The sequence below is a fragment of the Argentina silus genome, assembly GCF_951799395.1.
Source record: "Argentina silus genome assembly, chromosome: 16".
NCBI classification, from domain to species: domain Eukaryota; kingdom Metazoa; phylum Chordata; class Actinopteri; order Argentiniformes; family Argentinidae; genus Argentina; species Argentina silus.
The window spans coordinates 14,368,375-14,394,440 of NC_139670.1; the positions used below are offsets into that span (position 1 = coordinate 14,368,375).

A 26,066-nucleotide genomic window follows, 5' to 3' on the forward strand; every position below is an offset into this window, starting at 1 on the left:
ATTGATTATACATATGCTCAGTTGATGGTTGTGGTATATGGTGATTTCAAAGAGAATTCATAGGATGTTTTATTGTGGATTTCATAGCTAGCATAGTCATGTTTTCAAGCCATGCAGTCAGAATTGCATGTCATTGTCCAACTTGAGACCGCCCGGATACATTGTCCTAGTCTGTTCTCGCCTAGCCTCACCTGACCTAGAATCAAATTTGAAGTCAAACAAGCCCAATCTCTGAAGTTGTTTCAACCCTCTTCCTGGTTTTGCCCTCAGGCACCTTGTACTATGCAGTGAGAAGCTACTCCACTAAGGAACGTGACGAAGTATCTGTTCCCTTTGGCTCTGTGGTGGAGGTGCTCCGCAAATCAGACGACGGCTGGTGGCTCATCAGGTATTTTAACCTGTGCATGTAGCTAGGCGGAAGGGTGGACACAAAATGTTGTACTAAAATGACATAATCCAGTGGTAATTTAAGAGTAATTCAGTAAGTAATATTAGCAGGAATGGTAGGACAGACATAACAACCATCAGTGATTTCCACATGATGGTTCTGACAAATGATGATTGATTTGTGACCAGAAGATGTAGCTTAGAGTGTTGGACTCAAAATGTCCCCTGAATGAAAATAACCTATTTTACCCGTGGCATATGTCCCTTCAGGTACAAAGGCAAGGCAGGCTATGTTCCATCCTTGTATTTGCAACACTACAACAACCCATATGCCAGCCTTCATACCATGCAGAGGAAGCTACACGCATCTGCTCACAACTTGGCAACTGAGGGTACCCGATCTAGCAACCTCGACTCGCCCCCCCTCCAGAAGGCATGCTCTCTGGATGTTCTGTCTGAGACCCAACCTGTTCCTGCTGGCCTGGCCCAGAGAGAAACCAAGAACCGAGACCTGTCAGACAGCCACAAGAGCAGCCACAGCAGAACCAGCATTAGCACCGAGTCTAAATCTGGCTCTGACCCCAGCTTTGTTTCTGTGAACTCCTCAGCCATTGACTCTCTGGCCCTGAGCAGGACCCCCTCTTCGTACTCCAACAGAGAGAAGTCCCAGAGCCACCCTGGAACCTCAACCCAGCTCAGGGAACATGACCGCAGCCCTGATGAGAACCTCTCCGCCTCCAGCTCCAAGGGCTTCTCTAAGGGTACCCCTGCTACCCCCAGGGTGTCCCCACGACCCCAGGGTACCCCTGCTACCCCCAGGGTGTCCCCACGACCCCAGGGTACCCCTGCTACCCCTGCTACCCCCAGGGTGTCCCCACGACCCCAGGGTACCCCTGCTACCCCCAGGGTGTCCCTACGACCCCAGGGTGGCTCCTGTACCCCCAATGTGCCCCTGCGACCCAAGACCCAAGAGATCCTGACCCGATGCACTACTATGACACGCAAGGCTGCCTTGGCTACAAGGGCTCGCCTGCTCTCCCAGCAGGAGCAGATCCAGACCCGCTAGAGAAGGTGAGAAAGTTGGGTGATGGGGTGTATGGACTGGATGTTTCAGGTGATAAATGTACTTATTATGTCTGCCTTGGTTTGCATACTAAACTGGACTTTATCTTTATTAAACATTTTTGGAGGTGATTTTCTGTATACCTTCAGTAGGTTGTATCATTGTAGCTTTTGTCATGTGCAAAGAAGACTAAGACCAAGTTGTTCAAAAATATGATATTATTGTTTTTAATGTATAGAATTTTCATTATGATGTCTAAACTCCCCATGTCTGGGGAGTGACTTTAGGAAATTTGGTTTGAATGTGCTTTCAGTAAAAGTCAATTGTAATGGCCTGTACTTGGTCCTTTCCTGTTCAAATGGCATTCTGTTAAATTGGTGTCAAGTGTTTTGGGCCTAAGCACTGGTGGCTTTTTTTGGTGTGTTGTTTCCACCCCCCCCACCCAGGAAGCTTTGAAATCCTGGATCTACAGCCATGCCCAAGTCAAGTTTCGCCCTTGATGCTCACTACAAATAGCTTACTGTTGGCCACTTCGACATTCACTGTGTTATTTTTATGTCGCAATAAACGTTTTCATGGGTTTGGGGTGTCATTATTAAAGCAGTCACCTGCATTACAGTTCAAATACAACTGGAAAACGCCCTTCCCTACCCCAGAGGGCCACTGTGGAACGTCATTCCGTGAGGGTCTATGGGAAAACCCCATTGGAAACCGCACGTTCGTATCCCAAGTAGAGAAGTGTGATCACTGAAACATCATTCCGTGAGGGTCTATTCTGAGGACTTGGAGAGAGCAGGGATGGGTTTAGCCCTCAAACCAGCATGACTAACTTAAAACACTAAATCGATCAATAATTGTCACGTTTTTCTCCAGGGAATTTCTTAGTAACATGACTTTGAAACGTGCAAAGGAGTGGTGTGGTTGAATGTAAGGCATTTATTTAGTTTGGAAATGTAGAACAAAAGTAGCAGATTGGCTCATCTGGCTGGATAACTGAACAGTCACATTTCCCATAAAATGAAACGGGTGTTTACAGCTGACCAAACTTACATGTTTTTGACTCAAAACCGAAGTAACTCAAGGATTATAACGGGTTTTCATGCTTTTCTAACACATGAAGTAGCAGTCTCATACTAGCCTAGCCAAACAATGGGAGGGCGCATGATATCGCACACCTACCCCCAAGTCCCAGAAATCTCCCCATGTATAGGTCCCTGATTTGGGCCAAGCACCGGTGCCAAAAGTGACAGTGAAAAAGCGCCATAATACCTTATGTCACTGTGCCTTGTAATGTGCAATCAACTATATTAAAAAATTGTATACCCTAATCTTGTCTCTTTCCAAGTTGTGCTCTCTACTTTAGTTGGTCTTAGTAATCCTAATAGTTATATATATATATTTATATTTATATTTAAATCGAGCAAATAAGCAATACACTATCCTATTGCCTTCCAGTCAAAAAACACATGGCTTTGTCTGCATAGCGTCACAATTCATCGAGGACGAAAGAAGGGGCGGAGCTGATTCTCTCGCTTCGCATATTCCTCTCTAGGTTCATTTTAATATAACGTAAATAACTTTGTTCCTGAGATAACGATGCCGGGTGGTTGTTCCGTGGTAGGTTGCGAAGATTTCAAGGATGCTAGATCGAAAGGGGTTACATTCCATCATTTACCCGAGCGAAATATTGAAAGATGCAAGCAGTGGTTGGTGGCTATTCGAAACCCCCATTACGATGTAAACACACCGCAAAACAGATACCAGAATGTGCGTGTGTGTAGCCAGCATTTCACACCGGAGGACTACGAGAGGGATATGCAGACCGAATTTATGGGTGGCAATTCATTACGACGGCGACGTTTGTTGAAGCCAAATGCTATTCCATCCATATTCCAATGGACTCCGAAGAGACCTGCCGACGATCAGGCTGCTTCAGCCCCGAAACCGCCAGAGAAAAGAAGTCGCATCCAGGTAGCCTACTGTAGTAGAGCTGTAAGTACTGTAGGTGGCTATTTGTCACAGTGCTTGTGATACAAATGAACTTATAATAAAGTTTTGGTAAGGAGTTTGAAAAGTGCGCCCGAGGACCAGATTTTAATACACCAATGACCGTTTATTGAAAGCTTGTAATAGTTTTGTGTTATTAAGTGGGTCAATGACATGACGTGATTTTTGTTGTGTCCGAATTCATTATTGTCCTAAACAATAATAATAAAAAAACATGTTATATCAAATTGCACAACAATATCTCCTTTATGAGAAAACCTTCTCATTTTATTGAAATTCAATTTATTTTGGGGTTTTGGTGTTCTAAAGTTCCAAAATGTCAGGTGGTGCGACCGTCCGAACATACATGCAAAGAACAAAACTGCAATAAAAAGGTTAATTTTCTGAATAAAATTCCTAAATTACTTTAAAAAACTTTTGTCCGAAAAATGTACTTCTCCAAATGTAAAGGGGGGCGACCAACATAAAAACATAATTGTATGTACTGTGCCTTTAAGAAAACCATGTAACAGGGTGTGACATCACACAGAAGACCTCAAAGGACCCCTGTGATGGAGTAACAAGGTTAGTAATTGTCCCACAAATATTACATAATTTGACGTTTTTGAGTAATGGTGAGGTTGGTTCAATTTACCATGTCAGGTGGTATGACCCCTGGAAAACTATGAAAATGTGTTGTTATTATAAAAACGTGGATTTGATTTAAAAAAATAAATGTTTAACCTTGAGTACAAGGACAAACATTTATATAGGTGTCCAAGTTAATGCCTGTTAGATTTGAATTGAGTTTGAAAAGTCAGGTGGCGCGACCAAAATTACAGTTCAACCAATTGAAAAAAGTGACATTAATTAATGTGTTTGAAGATATTAAATACAATTTCTTAATATCATGCAGAAAGATGTATATATTTAAGTTGTGTAAAGGTGAAAAAAGTCATACTCTTGAATATAGGACTATATAACCAAAATTGATACTCAAAGTTGCATATTGCACCTTTAAGTTATTATTTTTTCATTCATTTTTGTAGATGCCATTATCAAGTAAAGAAAAAACAGCACGGCATAGAGATTGTTTAAAAAATGATCCAGTTGCAAGGGCAGAGTACCTTGCCAAAAGAAAAGCAAGGTATTGTGGTCATTGTGTATATCTGTATATTTCACTATGGTGTAATGTTCATTTTCATGGGAACTACAGTTATTACATGATAATACATATTGAATAGCAGTGCAACATACAGTATTACAGTAGAGCATAGTTTTTTATTACCCATGCTATTCAATATTTCAACTATAAAATAATATGTCCCATATATTTTGGATTGATTTCAATAACAGGGGTCTGAAACTTTATATCTTTTTTAGAGATCGGTATGTTACATCGTCATTGGTAAGGATGTTTTGTTCTTAGTCAGCTGAATCTGTCAATATTTTTTTTTTAGTTACCAAAAAAGGAAGAATGAGGGGAGAATACTGAAAACACCAGTAAGTCAGCTCTCCAAGGCACAACAAGAAAAAACAAGGCAGCAATGGAGGAGCTACCAAAAAAAGCACAGGGCACTGGACAAAATAATGAACTTTAAACCTGAATCTATGAATTCATCAGCAGATGATCCAGTTGTTCTTCTAGTAGAGGCTCAGCCTAACACTCCTGATCAGGTTATTCCCAACATGAATTTGCAGGATGGGGAGCAACCACAAGCATCCTCAACACCAGAAAAAGAAAGAAAGGTCAGAAAACAATTGACATTACTATTGTTGCAGTATTGTTTTGAATGCTGGCCTAAATGAGATGTAATTGTATAATTAAATTCCAGTATAAAATGCTCAGGTTTCAAATAAAAGCCAAATGAAACCAGAGTAAAATGCATTTACATATCCTTTTTATTTTGTGAATATCAATTGTTATTGAGCACAATGTCAGGTGGCGCGACTGGTCATGGTCAGGTGGTGCGACCAGCAAATTTACATTTAAATGTATCCATTCCCATTGCAACTGCAAAATTAAGTCAGAAATATAACTGAACCTTTGAATAATGTATACAAATACTTTTTACTGTTAAAAAAAGATTTTTTCTGTCTTTCTTTGGAAAATAAGGTGTTTGAAAACAAAAAGAAGTGACTGTTTCTATAAATGGAATTAAACTGCCATAAATAAAGAAATTAAAGTGGAATTTACCATGTGATGTGTATTTTACACACTACAGTGATTCAGATTTGCAGGTTTTCAGTAGTGGTAAATACATTAAAAGTGTATTACTCAAAATTAATATATGGTCGCGCTACCTGACATTTTCTGGGTGGTAAAATCTGAAATCTTATTTAAAAATGTATTTACATCACCTTAAAATCTATGAAACAAATATAAATACACAGGATATAAATACACAGGATACATTCTTGTGGACTGAATAATGTATTTAAAATCCATTTTGCTCAGTATTTTTCTTATTTCATTATGAAAACCTTATTTGTCATTGACCCAAATAATAATAAAAAACATTTGTATTATTTGCATATCTCTCCTCATACACCTGCTGGTCTAGGCGAATACACATTGTTCACTGTTGGCGCTGTCAGCAATGATGAGCAAGAGTCACTCAAATTGTGCAGTGGCTGGCTGTAGGCCACCTCCACCAGCCTCCCCTGACCCAGACCCATCTCTCAACTTATATACCAAACACATTTTTAAAAGGATGCACCTTAAACAGTGTAAATGTCACCATGCATGGTCTATGCTGTGTGTTGCCACTAACAGGGGGATGAGTCACCATATCTGATCCACTCAGATGGGAAGTACGAGGAGGAGTACGACGGTGATGATGGCGGTGGTGCGGCAGTGCCGGAGGTGGTGGTTGAAATCCCAGATGATGACTTCTCTCAAGACGAAGAGACGGAGGAGATTAAGTATCCCATCGTCGCGGTGAAACGCTTCAGGAAAGTGGCCCGCAAAGAGGATGACATCTCCATCTTTGTCAAGCACCTGGAGCGTAAGCTGAGGGAACTGAAGGACACCAGAGTTCTCCTGCAGCTACAGAACCAAATAGAACATGCTTGTTTCCAGGCTCTAATGAGCCAGGCGGCCACTGGGAACCACCAAGAGATGGACTCGTCGTTTTGACTGAAAGAACAACTTTGATACTCTAGTTTAGATAAATAAGCATGAACAGACATTACACTCAGCTGTTAAACTCAGCAGTTTGGCCCCCTTATCTAAAAAAAAAAAAATGTAAACAAGATGCTAAAAAACAAAATGCTTTTCAAGTGAAATACCAACAACTTTGACACGAGACACATTATCCCCTCAATATCCCCTCACATTATCCCCACAATGGCCCCCTTATCATTTCTGTCATGGCTAAATCAAGATGGCTTGAATTTAGGAAGCTTGTGTAGCTCAACATTTTTTATTTTCTGTAAAATGTCAAACATATGTATGGACATCTTCCAGGCAGCTCAGTTGAATGAAAGTAATTAAGAATGTTTGCTATTGCATAGTCCCCATAGCACTGTTAGTCCCCATCACTCATGAAAGAACAAGACATTCATACAATCATATCAACATTTTAGTAAACACATTCTTTACAATACTAGTTTGAAGAACTTGTATTCTGTAATACAATGCTGTATTTGCCATCTGTTGTGTGACATCTTCCCTTTCTCTGCTGTGACTGCAGTCAGAGCCTGGTCCATTCTGACGCCATGGGTGAATAGTTTCCTATCCTTTTATCCCATCTCCTAAAAGGTTTCTCCCCTAAGAGATAATGTCCTTATGCATTTTGAGAAGGAAGGGAGAATGCGAGGAAAAGAGGAAATACAATTGGTTTTATGTCTTTGTCCATTGGTATTATATGTCATTGGTATTGTCTTTGTCCATGCGATGTTTGGGCCAGAGTTCTCAAAGCAAGTCTCTGATGAGGCTGTTATCTCCTCGTAGGTGGCGGTCCTGAACCGTCACACTCACTGGACCCCTTGCATTATCTGTCGACGGACGGGAGGGAAGAAAGAAAACATAAAGAGTTAAACATCAAAACAACACAATAAGTTCCCTTTATCACACCTAAAGTGGGAAATTAATTTGGCTTCCAGCTTCACATATTAAAAACGCGCACACACATACACACACACACACACCCTTAACAAGCATCCAGCATTCCTGTTCAAACATGTTTACATTTCACAGCTAAATGCCCTGGTGACATACTGTATAACATGTGGAGTGATTCTTTTCCTACAGCTAGTGTGTAAGTTGGAGTGAACGTTTTGATTTGATCATTGTTCATAGTGGTGCTCTGTGAACCTCACCTGCCTTTGGTCCGTAGGGAATGTTATGTTGAGTGAGGAGAGCCTGTAACCTCTCTATCTCTTCTGTCTGTTTGCGATTGTCCTACACAAAACAAGCATTCATAGATATAGTCAAATATAGGACCTGTCCAGAAACCACCACTAGCTCCTACTCCCTAGACACTTTGATCTGAGAGGATTACCTGGGTATAATCAAGATGGCAATAATTCCACCCAGCCTATCAGAGGGCAATGTGGAGCTGCTACCATCTCGCTGACACCTGTCCAATCCTCTCAGATCTACACTTGTCTAGAGAGTAGGAGCTAGGGGTTGTTTCTGGACCAAGCCATTCTGTCAACGACACTCCATGTGTTTTGCTTGAGATACAGCTTCTAATGCACAAACTTCCGTAGCTAGTCATTATTCCATTTTCAACTGTTTTGAAAGAACCCGTAAGAAGAATGCTAAATGTCCAGTGAACGAAAACGGTTTTGGAGTCTCCTCTTCCATGTGAATCTCCTTAGTACCTCGTTGCATTTCTGTAGGGAGTTGTGTGTCCTGGAAGTTGTTGTGACTTCCTGTTTCTCCTTCACCTTCACCTTCAGGCTCTTCAGGAAGCCAGCATCTTCGAAGATATCCCTCAGGAGGTTGTTGTACCCCTGCAATAAACAGACGCTGTTAGATAGGGTTTTTACACACTACAGAGCTGAGCTGGCTTGGTTATGTATCCGCCATAGTTGTTACAGTGCTGGAAAGGACAATATGAAATGAGAACCATCAGGGTGGACAGAGTCGCAATCTGTCGTAAGACAGTGGTCATATAGGTAGAAGAAGGCTAGACTCTGTAGGTTCCAGTGCAGGACCATGATAAAGCTGTGTAATTACAGTGCCAGTAATTACAGATGTATTACCTGTTCAGTGATGAGATCCTCATAGCGGGCCTGCTCAGCCTCATTCCATTCCTTCTGCAGCGTCTCACTCATGGTTGGATACACTGGATGAGAATACACACAGACACACACACATATAACTCAGATGCCAAATCAAGCCCTAGTGACTCCTCCTAGCTACTCCTGTATGTTAAAGAGGATTAGCAAGGTGTCAGTCGCCTATGAGGCAAAATAGAGCTATATTAGCCATATTGCTGACTGTACATCCATTCAATCCTCTCAGGTCCACAAAGGTATCTAGGGGTAGGGGCTAGGGATTCATCTGGGATCCAGTGTTGAATGGAGAGGCGGTGCTATTATTTGTCTTACCTAAGAGAGAGTGGGGGTGGCACACTAGTGGAGTCTCGAAGGTGAGAGAGTACACACAAGTGGTGGGCTCTGATACCTGGGCCAGCTTGCTGCTCCCACCACAGGTCAGAATCACCTGCAGAATAAAGATGGGAGAATTCACTTGATCTCACAACAAAAATCTTAGGCCTTGCCGGGCATTTCAGGAAACTTACTAACTGGGTTTTTTAGGTAAAAAAAAACACTCAGACATGGTCCATGAATCTCTCTGTGTGTCTCAATACCCTACCCTTCTCCCTGAAGTATGTACTTGTACACTCCTGCTCACACTCATCCATTGGTTTTAAAAGCCATGTGGGGGAGTGAAAAGTGAGAAGGTTAGAGGATTGGGAAGCACTGACTGTCTTAGTGAAACAGCCCCCACCTTGGTCTGTCTGTTCTTATTCCCACAGGAGTCTCCTTCCCTCATCCACATGGCCAAGAAGGTGTTGTTGACAATTTCCCACTCCTGCCAGATGCTGTTGGGATAACAGAGTGGATACAAATATGTCAACATCGTTAAGATGGGCAGATTCCTGAGTGTATTCATCCAGGGGAGGCTGGTGGAGGCAGAAATCGGAGGATGGGCTCATTGTAATGCATGGAATAGAATGAGGAATCAAACATGCATGTTTTCTTACTCACCCCAGTATGCCACTGTAGGCATTCCACCTGAACGACTGCTCATGCTGGGTGAGGTTGTGGAATGGACAGAATTCATATTTATACCTAGTGAGTGAAATAACATAATTAATGAATTTGTAGTAATAAATGCAACTCATATACCCACCCACCCACCCACCCACACAGCCTCACAAGTTGCCAGAGATGTACTGTAAATGAACTTGAGGTCAGCATCTTGTCAAAACTGATATGGAAAACAAAACAGATCTACACCGATCTCAGGTCTCAGGCCGTGCTACAGCATGTGTTGGTGCATATCCCATACTTACGTAGACTCTATGTAACTAAAACACTTCCCAGCCAGTCGATGTAGATGTACTGGTCCTTAAAAATAGAATTAGCAGTATCATTACAAGAACAAGTACAAATTAATGTGCTGTCAGTTTACAGTACACAGAAAGAGAATCTAGTTCTCAATCTGTACCCTTGTTGTCAGTCACCAATTGTTGACCGATTGAATTAATTTACCTTTGGATTACGTCAACCTTTTTCTAGATAACTTGATTCAAATCATTAGAGTATTATGCTACATAGAAAGCCATGGTGTGGATACATTTCCCTGGTTCTGGTGACAGCACAGCTGTTATACTGTAGATGGGACATCTGGCCAAAAACGCTTAAGTCAATTCATCTAGTGAAGTTTTCTTTTACCTGACACTGGTGATGGAGTCACTCTGGGCTGAAGTCTACTACCTTGAGCCAAGAAGGGATTGTTGAGCCTGGACAGATGTAAACAGAGCCTTAGATAAAGCAATGGTTGATCAGGGGAGGCTGGTGGCGGTAGAAATCGGAGGACGAGCTCATTGTAATGCATGGAATGGATTTCTGCCTTCACCAACCTCCACTGTGGTCGATACACTGCATATGAATCTGCTTTGAAAATATGTTTATATTCTAAAACTCAAGTTATCATTGTAGAATAAAATCCAATTTACCCAAATGTATTTGGTTCCTCCACAATCTTCATTTTACCAGCATTTGCATGGGGCACTACTACAGATGAGAAACAGGATTAGCAAATCACACTAGATTATTTAGTAGAAATACATGTAGCAACTTTTTTCTTATATGAGACCCTGCTTCTAACACATAAGATAAAGACAAAGATGGTTAAATGGATATACAGTAGTCACATCAATGAAACCTTGGACAAGACAGCAGTACACAATGCGGAAATTTACAGCAACCAGGTTATTTTTGCAGCAGCTAACGAAATCAAGTTAATAATACTCACTCAGGAGGGTAAAACAGAGCATACATGTCCTCAAAACTTGACATATTCTCGTAGCTGGATAATACATGATTAAAATACGTTTGGCTTGACTTTTACGAGCCTCTTCACGTCAACTGTCGACAACGTTCCTCTTGTCATGTTTTGAGGATCTACGTTTCTTACACCAGACACGTGATCAGCTGGGAAGTAATCAGCTGATCAAAATACTAGAGCTGCGCATGCGTTGTCCTCAGTGTGTGTACTATGTGTGAGCGCATGCAGTACGTGAAGGTATGAACGACATATCTCTTACAATATAATCAACTGAAACTAATGTAATATGGTCTCTAAACTTGACCAGAGGATTACATATACTTTGGTAAATAAGGAGCTGGAGTTACTGAATGCTGTCATCTCGGTAGCAGCTTACTGGCTTACTTACTGAACAAGACATTCGCCATCCATGTGCACAGGTTTGGCTGGATACTATGTAGCTACTAGCTATATTTGTGCTTTACATTTAGCTACTGTGATTAACGAGACATAATCGAACAGATCCGCCATGGGACGAAAGAAGCAGGGTAAATTCGAGCGACCCGTGAACAAGGGGAAAGACAAACGGCACAAGATGAAAGGGAAATCTCTCGAGACTTTCACGGAAGAAATGCATAGTGCATTACAAGGTACAGTAAGCCTCTCTTTATAATAATAATAATATATGACATTTAGCTGACACTTTTATCCAAAGCGACTTACATTGCAGTGAGTGCATACATTTCAGTATATATCTCTGATGGCCAACCGATTTGGCGGAGAGAGTACAAACAATCCAGATCACGAACCCTAGTTCTGGGAAGAAGTATTGATAATAGTAATAAGACTTTCTCATGGACAGAATGTTATGTGCACTGCATGGGGAGGTTGGTGGAGGTAGAAATCGACGGACGTATTTTCAAGGACCAGTACACTGGTGGTACTGTACTACAGTACAGTAGTCACTTATATGAGGGACTGTGCTCATACTCATGTACGCTGTCAATTATCATATATTCTTGTATTCTATGTGTCCTGTGTGTGTTTCAGTATCTCTGCACCCGGAGGATGGAGGAGAGGCTTCTACCCAGGTGAAGCTGCCATGCCCCTTGGCCATGTGGGAACTGGGTCACTGCGACCCCAAGCGCTGCACAGGAAGGAAGCTTGTCCGCAAGGGCTTCGTTCGCAACCTGCGTCTCAACCAGAGGTTCAACGGCCTCATACTCAGCCCCATGGGCACCAAGTATGTGACCCCACTAGACAGGTGAGTGATGCTGTACATATGAGACACGCACATACACAGGCGCGTTCCAGGTACTATTGCAGTCAGTTGGCGTGCATCAACGAATGGTTGCATGTCGTGTCATCAACTGCGCAGCCTGGCATCAGATTGCTATATCATATGGTGCGGTTAGCTGCATGTTAAATACTTATCCAGGTGTTGTGAGATCTGCAATGTAGTTGGCATGGAACCACTGATCTATATACCAAAGAACACATCCGAACACTCTGGTCTCTACTTCTGTAGATGAAGGTTTGATTGATTGTGGTCCTGTGTGTTTCAGGGAGATTGTGGCTCAGTGCGGACTGGCGGTCATCGACTGCTCCTGGGCCAAACTTGAGGAGACTCCCTTCAGTAAGATGGTGGGGAGTCACCCACGGCTGCTGCCCTACCTGGTGGCAGCCAACCCTGTCAACTACGGCAAGCCCTGCAAGCTGTCCTGTGTCGAGGCCTTCGCTGCCACCTTCTGCATCGTGGGTAAGGCTGGAGCTGCTCTGAAGTTCGGATTGCCATTAGCTGCTGCCTTAGCAGTCTGTGTGATGATCGATAATCATGAATAAAGGTTTTGGTTTTTATTGTGATGTGTGTTAGAGGAATCGAAGAGAATAGAATATAGAACTGTGTTGTCCATCCGAGGAATTTGCATTTGATATCTGCTTACGAGAATTATAATAATGATAATCACATCATACACATTAAAAACAGTGAGTCTGACACAGACTATACACACAAGGAAAAATCAACTGAAATAGAATGTTTGAAATGTTCTCGAATGCTGCAGGCTTCCAGGAGCTGGCAATGATCCTCCTGAGCAAGTTTAAGTGGGGGCCGGTGTTCCTGGAGCTCAATAAGATTCTACTGGAGCGCTATGCTGCCTGTCACTCCGAGGAGGAGCTGCTGACTGTGGAGAAAGAGTACCTCAACGAAGCCCCAGAAGAACTGGAGTTTGGTAAGATTCTACAGTAAATTGTCTTAAGAGACTTCCTTCCTCTTCTTGTTTCCTTTCCTTCCCTTCATCTAATTCATATGGAAAGACAGGGGCACATATTGACAGGGGCAGTGTCTTTCACCTCTCCAGTTCTACTAAATGGGTGCAGATGGAGGGAAGGAGACAAGGAGAGAAATCCACCTTAGGCTATTGAGATGCAGCCTAATAGTTTAGTCCCCAGTTCCAGACAGTCCATTGCCCCACATTTTCAGATGTATGTATAGGTTGAGATGTAAGCAACGTGAGGTGTGAAGTCACAGAATGCTTTAGGAGGGGCAACGCTACTTAACTCATGGAATGTTGACATGGCACATACTTTACCTTGAGTGGAAATGTTGTGGGGGTTTCTCCTCAGAGGTTTAAACCCTACTTTTTGTCCCTATGAACTAAGTCTTTACAGATCCATTATAATAATATAATAATTTGTCTTTACAGATCCATTCGATGTTGACTCGGGAAGAGAATGCATGAATCTCAACAGACCCCAGTGGTGAGAGACTTTGGCCCTATCCCAAATCGATCAGTAGTACCTAATCTACCTCCTATGCACTTCTGGAGCCCAGCGAAAGCCCTCAGATAGGCTTGGTGTACTTTCTACAATTGTATCCAGTCCACAACTGCATACGGGGTGGGGGCTAGGGGTCTGTTTTGTTACGGGTCGCTCTATATAAGTTTGCCATTTAGACACTTGACTGAAATTGCACAATCTAAATCTTGGTTGACAAGCAACCGGGTATCTATTCTAGAAGAATCTATTGCATCATGTGGTTTAAGTGTGTGTGTTAAAGGTGTTGCATGTTTCCTGTCTACAGTGGTACTGAGGAAGAGGATGATTCTGACAGTGGGGAGGAAGCTGAGACATCAGAAGATGATGATGATGACGAGGAGAAAAAATCAGGAAGTGATGACAAAGAGGAATAGACATGAAAGCTGTCACATATGCAATGAGGAATATGGATGGAGGGGACTGAATACAAGAAAGAAATGGAGGCCGTTTGAGAAATTATGTATACTTCAAATTGTATATATATTTTTAATACATGTTCTAACAATAAGTTAATGGTGATCAATTTGAATATAAAATATTTAACACCCTATTTGTGTGCGAGTCAAATGACACAGATGGTTCAGTGATAAGATAAAGTGAAGTCCAAAAATGGACACATTATCTTGCATTCAAATTACAGGGCCACATCCAAACATGTCACCAGCTCACCAGAGGTACAGTACGTTGTTTGAGGAAGGAGAAAGAAGTTTGTTTTGTTGGCTCTAAGTAAGATGTAATTTGTGATTGTGTTCCCTGTAAGAAGAGAAGGGTGGTTCAGTTATGGAACCTATGAGACATAATGTGTCAGACACTAAAAAAGGTTGATAGGTTTGATGTTTACAGTATGAATAAAGAGGGAGTGAATAGCCATTTCTCCTGAGGATTCGTCATCGTTGGGATTCACAAGAGATGTAAGGTGAAGCCTGGACCAGAAACCAGTTACGGACCTCTTGTTGATGGCCAAGACTGTCACAGTACAATAAGCTTTATAAAAATCCAGATTCATGTCTCTTTAGGGAAACATGTTCATTGTATGTTAGATAGACGACTTGTCAATGATGACAATGTTTTGGTCTGTGCTGTTGACATTGAGAGAGTAGAGAATGGGAGCTGAAGTGAGTATATGCAGCAAAATAGCAAAATAATGAAGAAAATTATTAGCTAAGCAATGCAATGTTTCTTAAAACATAGGTAGACGTTTTTGACGACTTTTCTGTCTATGACCGCCTTCATTTTAATGAAGTTCAGTAGAAACGCGGTCGCGGTGAAGGGGGCGGGTACAGGGAAGTATCCTCTCCTGTCTTTGCGGTAACATTGTTGTGGAACGACGTCACAGCTGGAAAATGAAGGCGCAGAGGCAGCCATTACTGGAGGTTCTGTAATTATTTTATTCCAAATAAATACTCGCGGAAGACTTCCATGGCAAGAGCCACAAGTCAATTAGTGAGTATTGCAACTTTCCACTGAATTTCAGTTCGAAGCCGTTGTTCAAAATGTACTATGTAGCGGCAGTTTGACAACATTTTCGATGCGTTGGGCCTTCATTTCAAACAGCGGTAATACCAGGAGAAGGACCTCTGAATTGCTATCTAGCTAGCTTTAGCTTAGCTTACAGCTTGCATAGTATATGGATAGTTTGATTGACGAGCAAATGCACGTCTATCTGGCTCAACATTATGAGTTTGTTGGATTTTTACATCAGTCTGTGATTTGGGGAACCCGTGGTGCAGTATTGTCTCAATGTTATGATTATTGTTACGCGCTTTTTATGTTATGCTAACTAGTCAACCAGCAAGCTAGCATGCTAGTAGTGTTGTGGTTAGCTGTCAACTTGCCTGTGTCAGCTACACCCAAAGCTTCTTACATTAGCTGTGTGAGAGAGATTGTGAAATGTGTAATGTGCGTTTCTCTTTCGATGGTGAGTTGATTGGTGATCAGCTTGCAATCAATTAGAATACTTGGAGTGACAGCTCTGTCTCGATGCTAACTAGTTGGTCATTCACCAAACTGTAAAGTTGCGCCCTAACTCTAGCTAGCTAGCTACTATTAGCTACACCATCATCATCAACATACTTTGCTGGTAACCATTGCTCATCATCATAGGATCAGCAACCCAGCTATCAGGCCACACCTTGTGGACTGTTGCAGCCTCACTAAGCTCACTAGCTCGAGATTTCACCTGGCCATTTTTACAAAGAAACTGTCAATTTGGCAGTCACCTATTTGACAGCAATTTGACAGCTAGCTAGTTAGCTACCCAATGAATATAGCTTAGGCCTAACGCTAAGCTATCTTAGCTAGCAAGTTCCCGAACTTGAAGCTTAGTTTGAGCTGCCTGTATTCTATGTAACTATTTATAGTATTTAAATGTTTAATATGATTGGGAAAATGGACTGTTTGGCAAATTAATCACGTTGCAATTAGCCTTCTAAATGAAACGACCTTTGCGTTGGCGTCCTCACTCAGTGCTGGTTAGCATTAGCTTGTTAGCATGCTCACAACATGGTAGGCAGGATGCTACTTGCTAATGAAAATGCAGCACATGATACAGATGGCTTCTGATGACGAGTCTATCAACTTTGTTTTTCATGTCTAGTGAATTTAAACGTGAGTGTGTGTATCGTGTAACGTCAGTTTTTGGTGTCACTGGCTTTACGGTCACATGGAGGATGTCTTTGATTTTTCATCATCAGAGAAAAGGGCTGGGCCATTCTGTTGTCCTACTATCATAAGCTAACACGTTGAAAACCACAATTTGGTCTTGTGTATAAGGTTGTCATCATAACCCCTGGCTACTCGATCCCTCCACATGCGTGAGAAAGGTGTGGTCAGTTACTGGCTGTGGTGACAAGGAATAGCCTAGATGAGTCAAGGTTGAGGGTGGCCATGTTTTGATAATGAAATACTGTAAGCCCCAGTTTTCAGGTTAAAATATATGCCAGGCCTAGTACATCCTCAATTTAGCATATGAGGCATAAAGTAATGCTCACTTGGGTGATATGCGTACAAAGATTCACTCATTTATTACTTTCTTATAAATATGTTTCCATCTCAAACTTCAAATATGAACTTCTCTCACCTGCTTGGTCTGGAATAATACCTGCTGCTGTTAAGTGAGGAGTTGTGTTGTTGATGGTTTGTAACCCATTCACAGACAGTATCAGTAGTTAGGAAGAAAAGGTATTAATTCAAGTATTACTAGACTGTGAGTCTTAGTTTATGTGCAGTGTGAGTTAGCTTGCATCCCCTTGGGGCCCGTAGTCCCACCAGAGAGAGAAGCCAAGCTGTTTTGTTCACACCTACCCCCTTAAAGGTCTGTAAATTAACAGAGCAGGAATGTTTCCTCAATGTTTTGTGACAAGATGCACAGAGTTTAGGGGTCGGCTCCTCTGAGGCATAGGAGTGAGGCATAGGAAAGTGAATGAAAATCATTACAAGACAAGGTTTGTGCTCTAAATATTTGAATTAACCTCAAGTAGACTTCTGCCATTTGTCTCATTTGATGATGTTCCAATGGAATGTCCCATTGCTTTAGGTGATATGCAGCTGGAGATCAGTACGGGGTGTGATCTGCTGCTCTCCCCTAATGATAGTATCATGTCCAATACATTCCCCCGTTTGACTTCACCTTCCCATCATCTTGCAGTATGATGTTATCTAATGACGCCTATTCTCTTCTCTCTCTCCCTCTCTCTCTCCCCCTCCCTACAGTATGATGTTGTGCCCATTCAATCCAGCGTTGTCATCTGTTCCTGCCCACATCCATCAATGGTAAGAAACCAGCCCGACTCCTGCTTGCCACTTGCTATCCCAGGCGCAAGTAGCAGCCACTGCCCCAGCATGGAGGGTCCAGCAGCCTCTGAGGCCCGGCCCACTGCAGCGGGCAAGCCTGCCAGCCAGGGCTCGCAGCCACGCAAGAAGAGGCCAGAGGACTTCAAGTTTGGCAAGATACTGGGAGAGGGCTCCTTTTCGACCGTACGTACTACTACTAACTATATATTATAATAATAATAATAATATAATCCATTGCATTTATATAGCGCAAATCTAGACACCCAAAATGCTTGCATTGTATGGGGTTGAACTCCCCTCATTACTACTAGAGAGAGTTAAGTGAAAGTAGAGTAGTACTATAGTCTTAGCAATGTCTTCTGCATTCCTTTTGGCTTATGAGTTAGACCCAGATAGATGTTGTTACATGCTAGCATTCTTGTGGTCATATACGAACCCCAGTGACTCATCTTCAGTTCATGTTAATTGATCAGAGAATGGCTGAGTTTGTTCCACTGAATGTCTTATCTACTCCCCACCTCACTTACACACTGGGAGATGAAGGGAGGAGATGTTATTGGACTTGTTGACATGTGGCGTTCTCTTCAAACAGTGTGTCTTTATTTTCATAGGTTGTCCTGGCAAGAGAACAGTCAACGGCAAAAGAATATGCAAGTAAGTGGCTGTTTTAAATAATAATAATGTATACTTTATTGATTCCCGAGGGAAATTATCTTTTTGCAGCTCTGGGCTCTATTGCATAGGGTCAGCCCCTGACAGGCACCCCTGGAGCAGTTAGGGGTTAAGTGGGCACAACAGCAGTGGTGGTAGGATACCTTAGATATGATGCCAGCAACCCTCCAGTCACCAGCTCACATCCGGCCCCTCTCCCAAGGTGGGGTATCAAACCAATGACGTTCCAACTGCTGGCCTGCCTCTCTAACCTCTAGGCTACCTGCCACCCCTGTTTATGGAACACATTAGAATTACTGCATTGTTGAATACCTGTTGCTCTGCATTGCCGTGGTACAGTATATTTGCATATGTTTCCAAGAATTCATGGGAGTGTCAAGTTTCTTGTTGTGGTTCTTTTTTTTTCCCAATGCTGTATATTGACTTGATCACACATACCTGTGTTTACTCTACGAACAACTTTGTATTAATATGCTGTCTGTCACACACTTTGTGACTATTTAAATACAATGTTATCAGAATAATCAGTGTGTTACTCCACAGGTATACGGGCAAAGTAAAGTGTTACTAATTGACTGTGTCTGTGTTTTTCCATCTCTCTCCCAGTTAAGATTTTGGAGAAGCGGCATATTATGAAGGAGAACAAGGCCCAGTACGTGAAGAGAGAGAGGGACGTGATGTCAAATCTAGATCACCCGTTCTTCGTCAAACTCTACTTTACGTTTCAAGATGATGAAAAGCTGTGTATCCTTTAACAAGAACTGCATCAACAAGTGCTCATCAACTTTGGGGATCTGTATGTTCTCCAGTGAACAGAGGCTATTTCATGCTCTGCAAGGCTGTCCAGTTGACAGTCTGGTGTGAGTGAATTAACAAGACTCTGATGTTTTACACGAATATGAGGCAATGGCTCGATGCCTCAATCAAATGTAATTAATGATTTGAATAGTCAACATCAGGGGAGGCTGGTGGAGGTAGAAATCGGAGGAGGGGCTCATTGTAATGCAATCACAATTCCTCATTCCATTCCGTGCATGACAATGAGCCCGTCCCCCGATTTCTACCTCCACCAGGTTTCCCTGGTCGACAATTGGATGTGGTGCCACCATGTAAGCATCTACATGGTTGCTGTAACAGACATTCACACGATGTACATTGAAAACTATATGGGTTGTCATTAACGGTATGTTTTCTTACCTTAGTTGTAAACATTTGTTGTGTCTTGTGCTTATTTGCTCCACGGAAATGTTTTGTTTTCCTTAACAACTTTCTGTCAGATTTTGGCCTCAGCTATGCTAAGAATGGGGAGCTTTTGAAATACATTCGCAAAATTGGTTCTTTTGATGAGACCTGTACTAGATTCTACTCGGCTGAAATAGTTTGCGCACTAGAATATTTGCATGATAAGGGGATAATACACAGGTAAGAAATGCCAATACAGGTACGTCTGTAACAGGGGAGGCATTGGAATGCATGCATGGAACGGAATGGTGTCATTGGTGTTTGATACCATTCCTAATTCCATTCCATGCATTACAAATAACCCGTCCTCTGTTTTATGCCTCCATCAGCCTCCCCTGGTCTGTAATGATGTGTACCTTGCCCCAAACAGGTTCAGCTATTATCCAATAGTACTGGTGTTTGACATGATGACAGTGACTGTAATATGAGTTTAATAAAAGCTCAAACATTCTGGGGCAATCAGGCAAACGTGTTACAGGTCAACCATACAATTGTAAAGATCATTATTGTCAACAAACTGTTAAGTGAATACTGTGCAGTCTTTTTGAATACATGGACAGTATGTATTTGGAGATGAAGCCATGACATTTTCTCCTGATGTGAAACATTAGTTCCCTCACACCTTTATTTCTCTCTTTGCTCTCTCTCTCTCTCTCTCTCTCTCTCTCTGTCTCTCTCCCCCTCCCTTTCTCTCTCCCCCCTCTTTCAGAGACCTTAAACCTGAGAACATTTTACTGAGTGAAGACATGCACATCCAAATAACAGATTTCGGAACAGCAAAGCAGTTATCCTCAGATAGCAAGCAAGGTACGTGTATGATGGTATAGCCCAGTTTAGGCAGTTCTTGGTCAACATGAAGCATTCAGTGGGAGCCATCCTATATGGCGCAGATACAGTCCTATTTTCCCACAAGTCTTGTCTGCTTGTTATACTACCTCTTAACGACTCTAAACTGCCGTGCCTGATCGATAGTGGTCTTGTTTTGCAGCAAGAGCGAACTCCTTTGTAGGAACTGCGCAGTACGTGTCTCCGGAGTTGCTGACGGAGAAATCGGCCTGCAAGAGGTAACAGGATTCTCACCAATCACCTCACATGACAGGCAGCAGGGGTTTCATGTCCTCCTTTGCTGTGTTACTATGCCACCGGGTTGCTTTTAACATGGACTGTTTTAGTTGTGTCCAGTCTTACCGTCAAAGCTCCAATGAGAGCATTTCAGAATTTCAAAAGAGCCTTACAGGAGTATAGTACAGTATCCAAACGGGACTATAATGTGGATATAAACTGTTGTTGTTGCAGCTCAGATCTCTGGGCCCTGGGATGTATCATCTATCAGCTGGTGGCTGGCTTACCACCCTTCAGAGCTGGGTAAGTACAGGAGCAGGGCTGCTGCAGGCTGATGCACTACACTATGCACTTTGTTACATGTCACAGAAGATGTCCTCTAGTGACAGAACCTTCTTCTAACAGCTTTTTGGTGTTTCTAATATCACTTTCTCTCACTGTCTTCTTTTCCCCTCTCTTCCTCCTCCCTGACTCCTGACAGAAATGAGTACCTAATATTCCAGAAGATAATCAAGTTGGAGTATGAGTTCCCAGAGAAGTTCTTCCCCAAAGCCAAGGACCTTGTGGAGCAGCTCTTGGTAGGATATGTTCTACTCAATACAGTCACTAAAAGAGCCGTAGTGATATATAAAGTATGTTAATAATAATGTTATGGCATAATTGGACAATAGTTGATGGCTATTGGTGCATAGCTTCAACTAGATAAGTAGTTTGTCAACTGTTCCTCTGTTTCTCCCTCCCCCAGTCGCTGGATCCCTCCAAGAGGCTTGGGTGTGAGGAGATGGGGGGCTACGACCCTCTGAGGGGACACCCGTTCTTCGAGACCATCTCCTGGGGAGACCTCCATGTGCAGACACCCCCCAAGCTCACCCCCTACCTCCCCGCCATGTCCGAGGACGATGAGGACTGCTATGGAAACGTGAGAAATACACGCCCAGAGATACTCACACACACACACACACACACTAACTTTGATACAAATACATACATTCAACAGATGGAAGAACATGGCCCAAATAGATAATGGTAATGCAGTCTTCTGATATGTCTTTTGCAGGAATTGATTTGATATGCTTCCTCACACAACCCTATATACAGTACATAGAGGGGAGTTCTCAAATCAGTCTTACCCAGTTTAAATCTCCTTTCCTCTCCCCCCCCCCCCAGTACGATGACCTCCTGAGCCAGTTCAGCAGCATGCAGGTGGCCCAGTCCAGTTCGTCCCACTCCCTCTCCACCACGCCCACGCCAGAGTCCATTCCCCCGCCCCAACGCTCCAGCAGCAACATAGAGCAGTACATCCACGACCTGGACAACAACTCCTTTGAGCTGGACCTGCAGTTCTCCGACGAGGAGAAACAGCTGCTGCTCGACAAACAGACAGGCGGGAACCCCTGGTAAGTGTGTGTGTGTGTGTGTGGGGGGGGGGGGGGCAAAGTGCTGTGTCGACAACATATTGGATTGATAATTGATAACAACCTAGGAGTAGTTGATGTTTTGTAAATGGGACTGTGTACAATGATTTTCTTCTGATGTACCTGCACTAAAGGTTCAAGCTTGTGGCCCTTATTATTGTTTGTCTCCACAGGCACCAGTTTGTTGAGAATAACCTGATCCTGAAGATGGGCCCCGTGGATAAACGGAAGGTAAATGATGCCAACAAGGAATCTCTGTGAGAAAGTTTTGTACATTAAGTAGCCTGTTTAGTGTCACTTGTGGCTTATCCGTTTGCAGTAGATTTTGTCAGTAAATGTCTTTTAAATCAGTGGAGGTAGAAATCAGAGGACGTGCTCATTGTAATGCATGGAACTGAATTTCCGTGCTCATTGCATTACAATGAGCCTGCCCTCAGATTTCTACCTCCACTGGTAAAGATTCATATGAAGAGAGAAAGAAGATCCTGGAGTAAGGGGAATTCCCTCTGTGGTGTGGAACGTCACACTCAAGCTGCAGCGCCCTCTGGCGGTCATAACATAACATGTCATGTCATGCCATATATGGGTTAGACAGGATGTCCCAACAGAGAGAAATCATCTACAAACATATTGCGAGCAGCCTACTTTGATATTTCCTTCCACTGTACACATATTGTACTGTTGTAGTACTGTTGGAGGAGCAAGATGTAAAGCCTCTTCAGGTTAGTGTTCAAATGAGTCAGACCGGGTATGAGAATAAAGTTCCCGTCCTTCCATCCCTCCCTCCTTCTCCTTCCCTCCGTCCATCTCGCTCTCACTTAAACCCTCCACCCTTCTTTCTTTCCTCCATCTCTCTCTCCTTCCATCCATCCCTCCCACCCTCTATTCCAGGGCCTGTTTGCCCGGCGGAGGCAGCTGCTCTTGACTGAAGGGCCACACCTGTACTACGTGGACCCAGTCAACAAGGTTCTGAAGGGGGAGATCCCCTGGTCCCCTGAGCTGCGCCCAGAGGCCAAGAACTTCAAGACCTTCTTCGTTCACACGGTATGTTAAATTTGGATAGCAATTACAGGTTGTTCACACAGAAAATGCTCACTACACGCATTATAGGTTGTTCACTTGAGGGTTATGTTGTTATTGATGGCCGTAGCTAAATCACACCCCCCTTAATGATTGTGGAAAGTAATAATGGCAGATGGGATTTGTTTATAGCTTCAAACTATTGAGAAGGTGAATCTCAATAGTTAACCTTATTAGCTTCCTCATCTTGTGTTCTTTTGCTCCATCCACACTGCAAATAACTGGGCTGGTGAATGCAAATTCAACTGCCCTATAGCTTTTACCTGCCATGTCTTATCAGATCAGTGTAGATGATGGGGAGGAAGCCACGCGGATTGAGTTGCAGCCATTGCCTTTGTCTGATCAACTGATGGGTTTCTAATGACCTTTCTCTGGTCGTTTTCACAGCCCAATCGAACATACTATCTGATGGACCCCAGCGGCAACGCTGATAAGTGGTGTAAGAAGATCCAGGAAGTGTGGAGAAAGATCTATCACAGGCACCAAAACCCCGGCCTATAGGAGAGCAGTTCCTCCCGCTGGCCACTCCTTCCTCCAAGCTCTGGGCCAATCACGGAAGCAGAGTAACACCCTCTCTTTAGTGCCCGCCTTCATCACCGCAAATGTAAACAAACTCTTTTAGAGACGCTGGCATCTATGGCATCTAGACCTTGTTTATTTTTCCTTCTCTGAAAAAACGAGCAGAACCAATAGGAAAAAAGAGACACCGTGGGGATTCAGGGTTGCTTTGCTTGTTCTTTGTGCTCTCTGTGAGGCCTCTACTGCGTTTTCCATTCATGTGTGGATGATGATGATGATGGTGGTGATGATGAGGATGAGACTGCTTCCATGCACATCGGCTTCTTGTACATTCTGCAGGGGAGAGAGAGAGAGAGAGAGAGAAAGAATGAATGAATGGATGGAGAGAGAAAGAGAGAGAGAGAGGACAGGCTGGTCTGTAGAGTTCCACAGGCATAGGTACCGTTTAGGACCATCTCAGTTCCTGCTTCAACTACATCACCAGTCCCAGAACACAATCCAAACCAGAGCCTATCTATCTATCTATCTATCCCGTACAGTAACGATACCTAAACCATATCCTAATATTACATTGTATGCTTCTGTAATCAGACTCTATCTCTATAATACATACTTCATAATCAGAGCAGACCCATCATGAGCCCAGTTCCGTATCATCACACCCCAACCAACATTACTTTCCTCAATAAAGTTTATTTTTGTCAGAGCCCCCCCCCCTGTCCACATAGTATGATACTCTAATTGGTCCTCCTGGCTCTTGGTACTTCCTGATTGCAGTCCAGTTAATGGTCTAATGTTAGGCCTAATGTTTCAGAGCCGAGTGCTGGTCCCTCCAGTGAGACATGAATATAGGTCAAGTCTCATGGCGCTTCAGTCTGGGTTCTAGAGGGTTCAGTCTGGGTTCTAGAGGGTTCTAGCGCTTCAGTTTGGGTTCTAGCGACTGAGGACAGTCCCTAATACTAGACCAGTACATTGCTTTATAGGGGATGGGTGAACATGCATGCATGCATACATACATACCTACATGCATACATACATACATACATACATACATACATGCCACTAGCTTATTACTATCCTATCATAAGACTTCGCTTTAGCTTTCCTGCACGGCCAGTTTCCTAGCTCAGCCTTGTACGTAGCTTCGCTCCCAGGGCACTGGAGATATAGTTTATTCTAGTTAAGGTGGGTATTTTGACTGCATTGGCAACCATGGCTAATATTATTATTATTATTATTATTATTATTGAATTATTTGGCTGTTCTTTACAATTCACTGGCTATTTCTTTGTGGTTTGAAATACCTTTTAGTTTTTGTCTGGTTCATCTTCAAGTAAAATGTCCTGTTGAAAACACAAATCGAATGCTGACCACCCCTATGTTGAACAGCTTTTTGAGGATAAGGAAAGCTTCTTCAACAGAGCTCCATGCATACATACAGTACTCTACTATCACTTCTTCTGGGAAGCAATCACAGTCCAGCTGTAGGCAGTCAGTCCCGGGGCAAGATGGCGGCATTGTCTTGTTGGGTTATTGAGGGTCATTGGGAGTGTCCCTATTGTTTTTCTACATGTCCCCCAGGCCCGATATACAGTACGGTCAATTGAGCGATTGATTTTTTTGCTCTTTATTTTTCAGAGATATGATAATAGTAATAATACTTTTAATCCTGACATTATTGCCTAAAGATCCTCTGTAGGGGTTCCTATCCTCTTCCTCCTCCAGCTGAGACAAAAGGCAGAGTGAGGCTGGAGAGGGTGAACAGAGCAGAGGCCTTGGGGGGGCCCCAGGTTTGGGCTGTACCAGGCTTGGATGTGTCAGCTAAAGAGTATCCATCTATCTATCTGATCCAAATAAATAAAACAGATGAAAATTGCTGTATCTGTCTCTAAAAGTCAAGAAAACACTCTAGAAAAACAGGTGTTTTACTTACTCTACTCTTGCTAGAAACATTTTTAAAAATCAAAAGTTGGGCGGCAAGTCGGTTACATTGTGTATGTAATACTCTACCTGGTTTGTAACCGACTAGAACTGTGATGTACAGACGATGTATTATTGAAATCTGAAGCAAGTAATGCAATGATATTAGGATACAGTTTTTGTATTTTTATTCTTGTATAAGGTTATTTGATGGCTATTGTTTAGCCTCTAGTTCATTCTGTGTTATTTAAATTCTAATATATGAATCATATTTGGATTGTCATGTTCAGGGGCCATGTTGTGTATGTATTGAGATGTAAAGCCTTTGAATGTGAATAATTATTGTAAACTATAATATTTTACAGCTTTTTTCTTACTATATCATATACATTTTCTATTTGCTCAGTGATTTAATCATATTTCTGATAATTTAATGAATCTGTTCCTTCTCTCTCTTGATTATTTGTGCGCTAGGTCAGTAGCTAGTTGTTGAATGAAGACTTTTCCACGTAATGCTTGGTAGTCACGTAAATAAAGCATGTAGGGATTTAGGCATACAAATAAATGCCACTTGTCCTGTCTTTTGTTTACATCCACACAC

General features: G+C 42.6%; 3 protein-coding genes and 1 long non-coding RNA gene across 6 annotated transcripts; 3 read left to right on the forward strand and 1 right to left on the reverse strand.

The window, feature by feature from the left end:
* Positions 1-3,965: 3,965 nt before the first annotated feature.
* Positions 3,966-5,263, forward strand: LOC310816910. Its single transcript, XR_014554667.1, has 3 exons — positions 3,966-4,021; positions 4,486-4,583; positions 4,897-5,263. It is a non-coding gene; the product is annotated as an uncharacterized lncRNA (long non-coding RNA).
* A 1,570-nt stretch (positions 5,264-6,833) lies between these two features.
* gnptg (N-acetylglucosamine-1-phosphate transferase subunit gamma) lies at positions 6,834-11,086 on the reverse strand. The gene is made up of 11 exons (XM_083688146.1): positions 10,935-11,086; positions 10,636-10,693; positions 10,352-10,419; positions 9,970-10,024; positions 9,662-9,745; positions 9,402-9,495; positions 8,999-9,113; positions 8,651-8,733; positions 8,267-8,398; positions 7,760-7,841; positions 6,834-7,435 (listed from the first exon to the last, which is right to left on the reverse strand). Exons 1-11 carry the CDS (start codon positions 10,999-11,001, stop codon positions 7,353-7,355), a joined length of 921 nt encoding a protein of 306 aa, XP_083544272.1. The 5' UTR covers positions 11,002-11,086; the 3' UTR covers positions 6,834-7,352.
* A 79-nt stretch (positions 11,087-11,165) lies between these two features.
* tsr3 (TSR3 ribosome maturation factor) lies at positions 11,166-14,347 on the forward strand. Of its 3 annotated transcripts, none has more exons than XM_083688259.1 (7): positions 11,166-11,204; positions 11,469-11,596; positions 11,997-12,210; positions 12,512-12,705; positions 13,010-13,177; positions 13,652-13,706; positions 14,029-14,346. In XM_083688259.1, exons 2-7 carry the CDS (start codon positions 11,476-11,478, stop codon positions 14,135-14,137), a joined length of 861 nt encoding a protein of 286 aa, XP_083544385.1. In that variant the 5' UTR covers positions 11,166-11,204; positions 11,469-11,475; the 3' UTR covers positions 14,138-14,346. The 3 variants fall into 3 exon arrangements, with proteins under 3 accessions (XP_083544385.1, XP_083544384.1, XP_083544383.1); XM_083688258.1 differs by having other exon boundaries at positions 11,182-11,386; positions 14,029-14,347; XM_083688257.1 differs by having other exon boundaries at positions 11,182-11,596.
* A 734-nt stretch (positions 14,348-15,081) lies between these two features.
* Positions 15,082-26,030, forward strand: pdpk1b (3-phosphoinositide dependent protein kinase 1b). Its single transcript, XM_083687418.1, has 14 exons — positions 15,082-15,206; positions 17,475-17,738; positions 18,167-18,209; positions 18,834-18,971; positions 19,505-19,649; positions 20,179-20,276; positions 20,458-20,533; positions 20,766-20,834; positions 21,013-21,109; positions 21,277-21,450; positions 21,699-21,928; positions 22,120-22,177; positions 22,838-22,990; positions 23,414-26,030. Exons 1-14 carry the CDS (start codon positions 15,183-15,185, stop codon positions 23,525-23,527), a joined length of 1,683 nt encoding a protein of 560 aa, XP_083543544.1. The 5' UTR covers positions 15,082-15,182; the 3' UTR covers positions 23,528-26,030.
* The last annotated feature ends 36 nt before the right edge of the window (positions 26,031-26,066 follow it).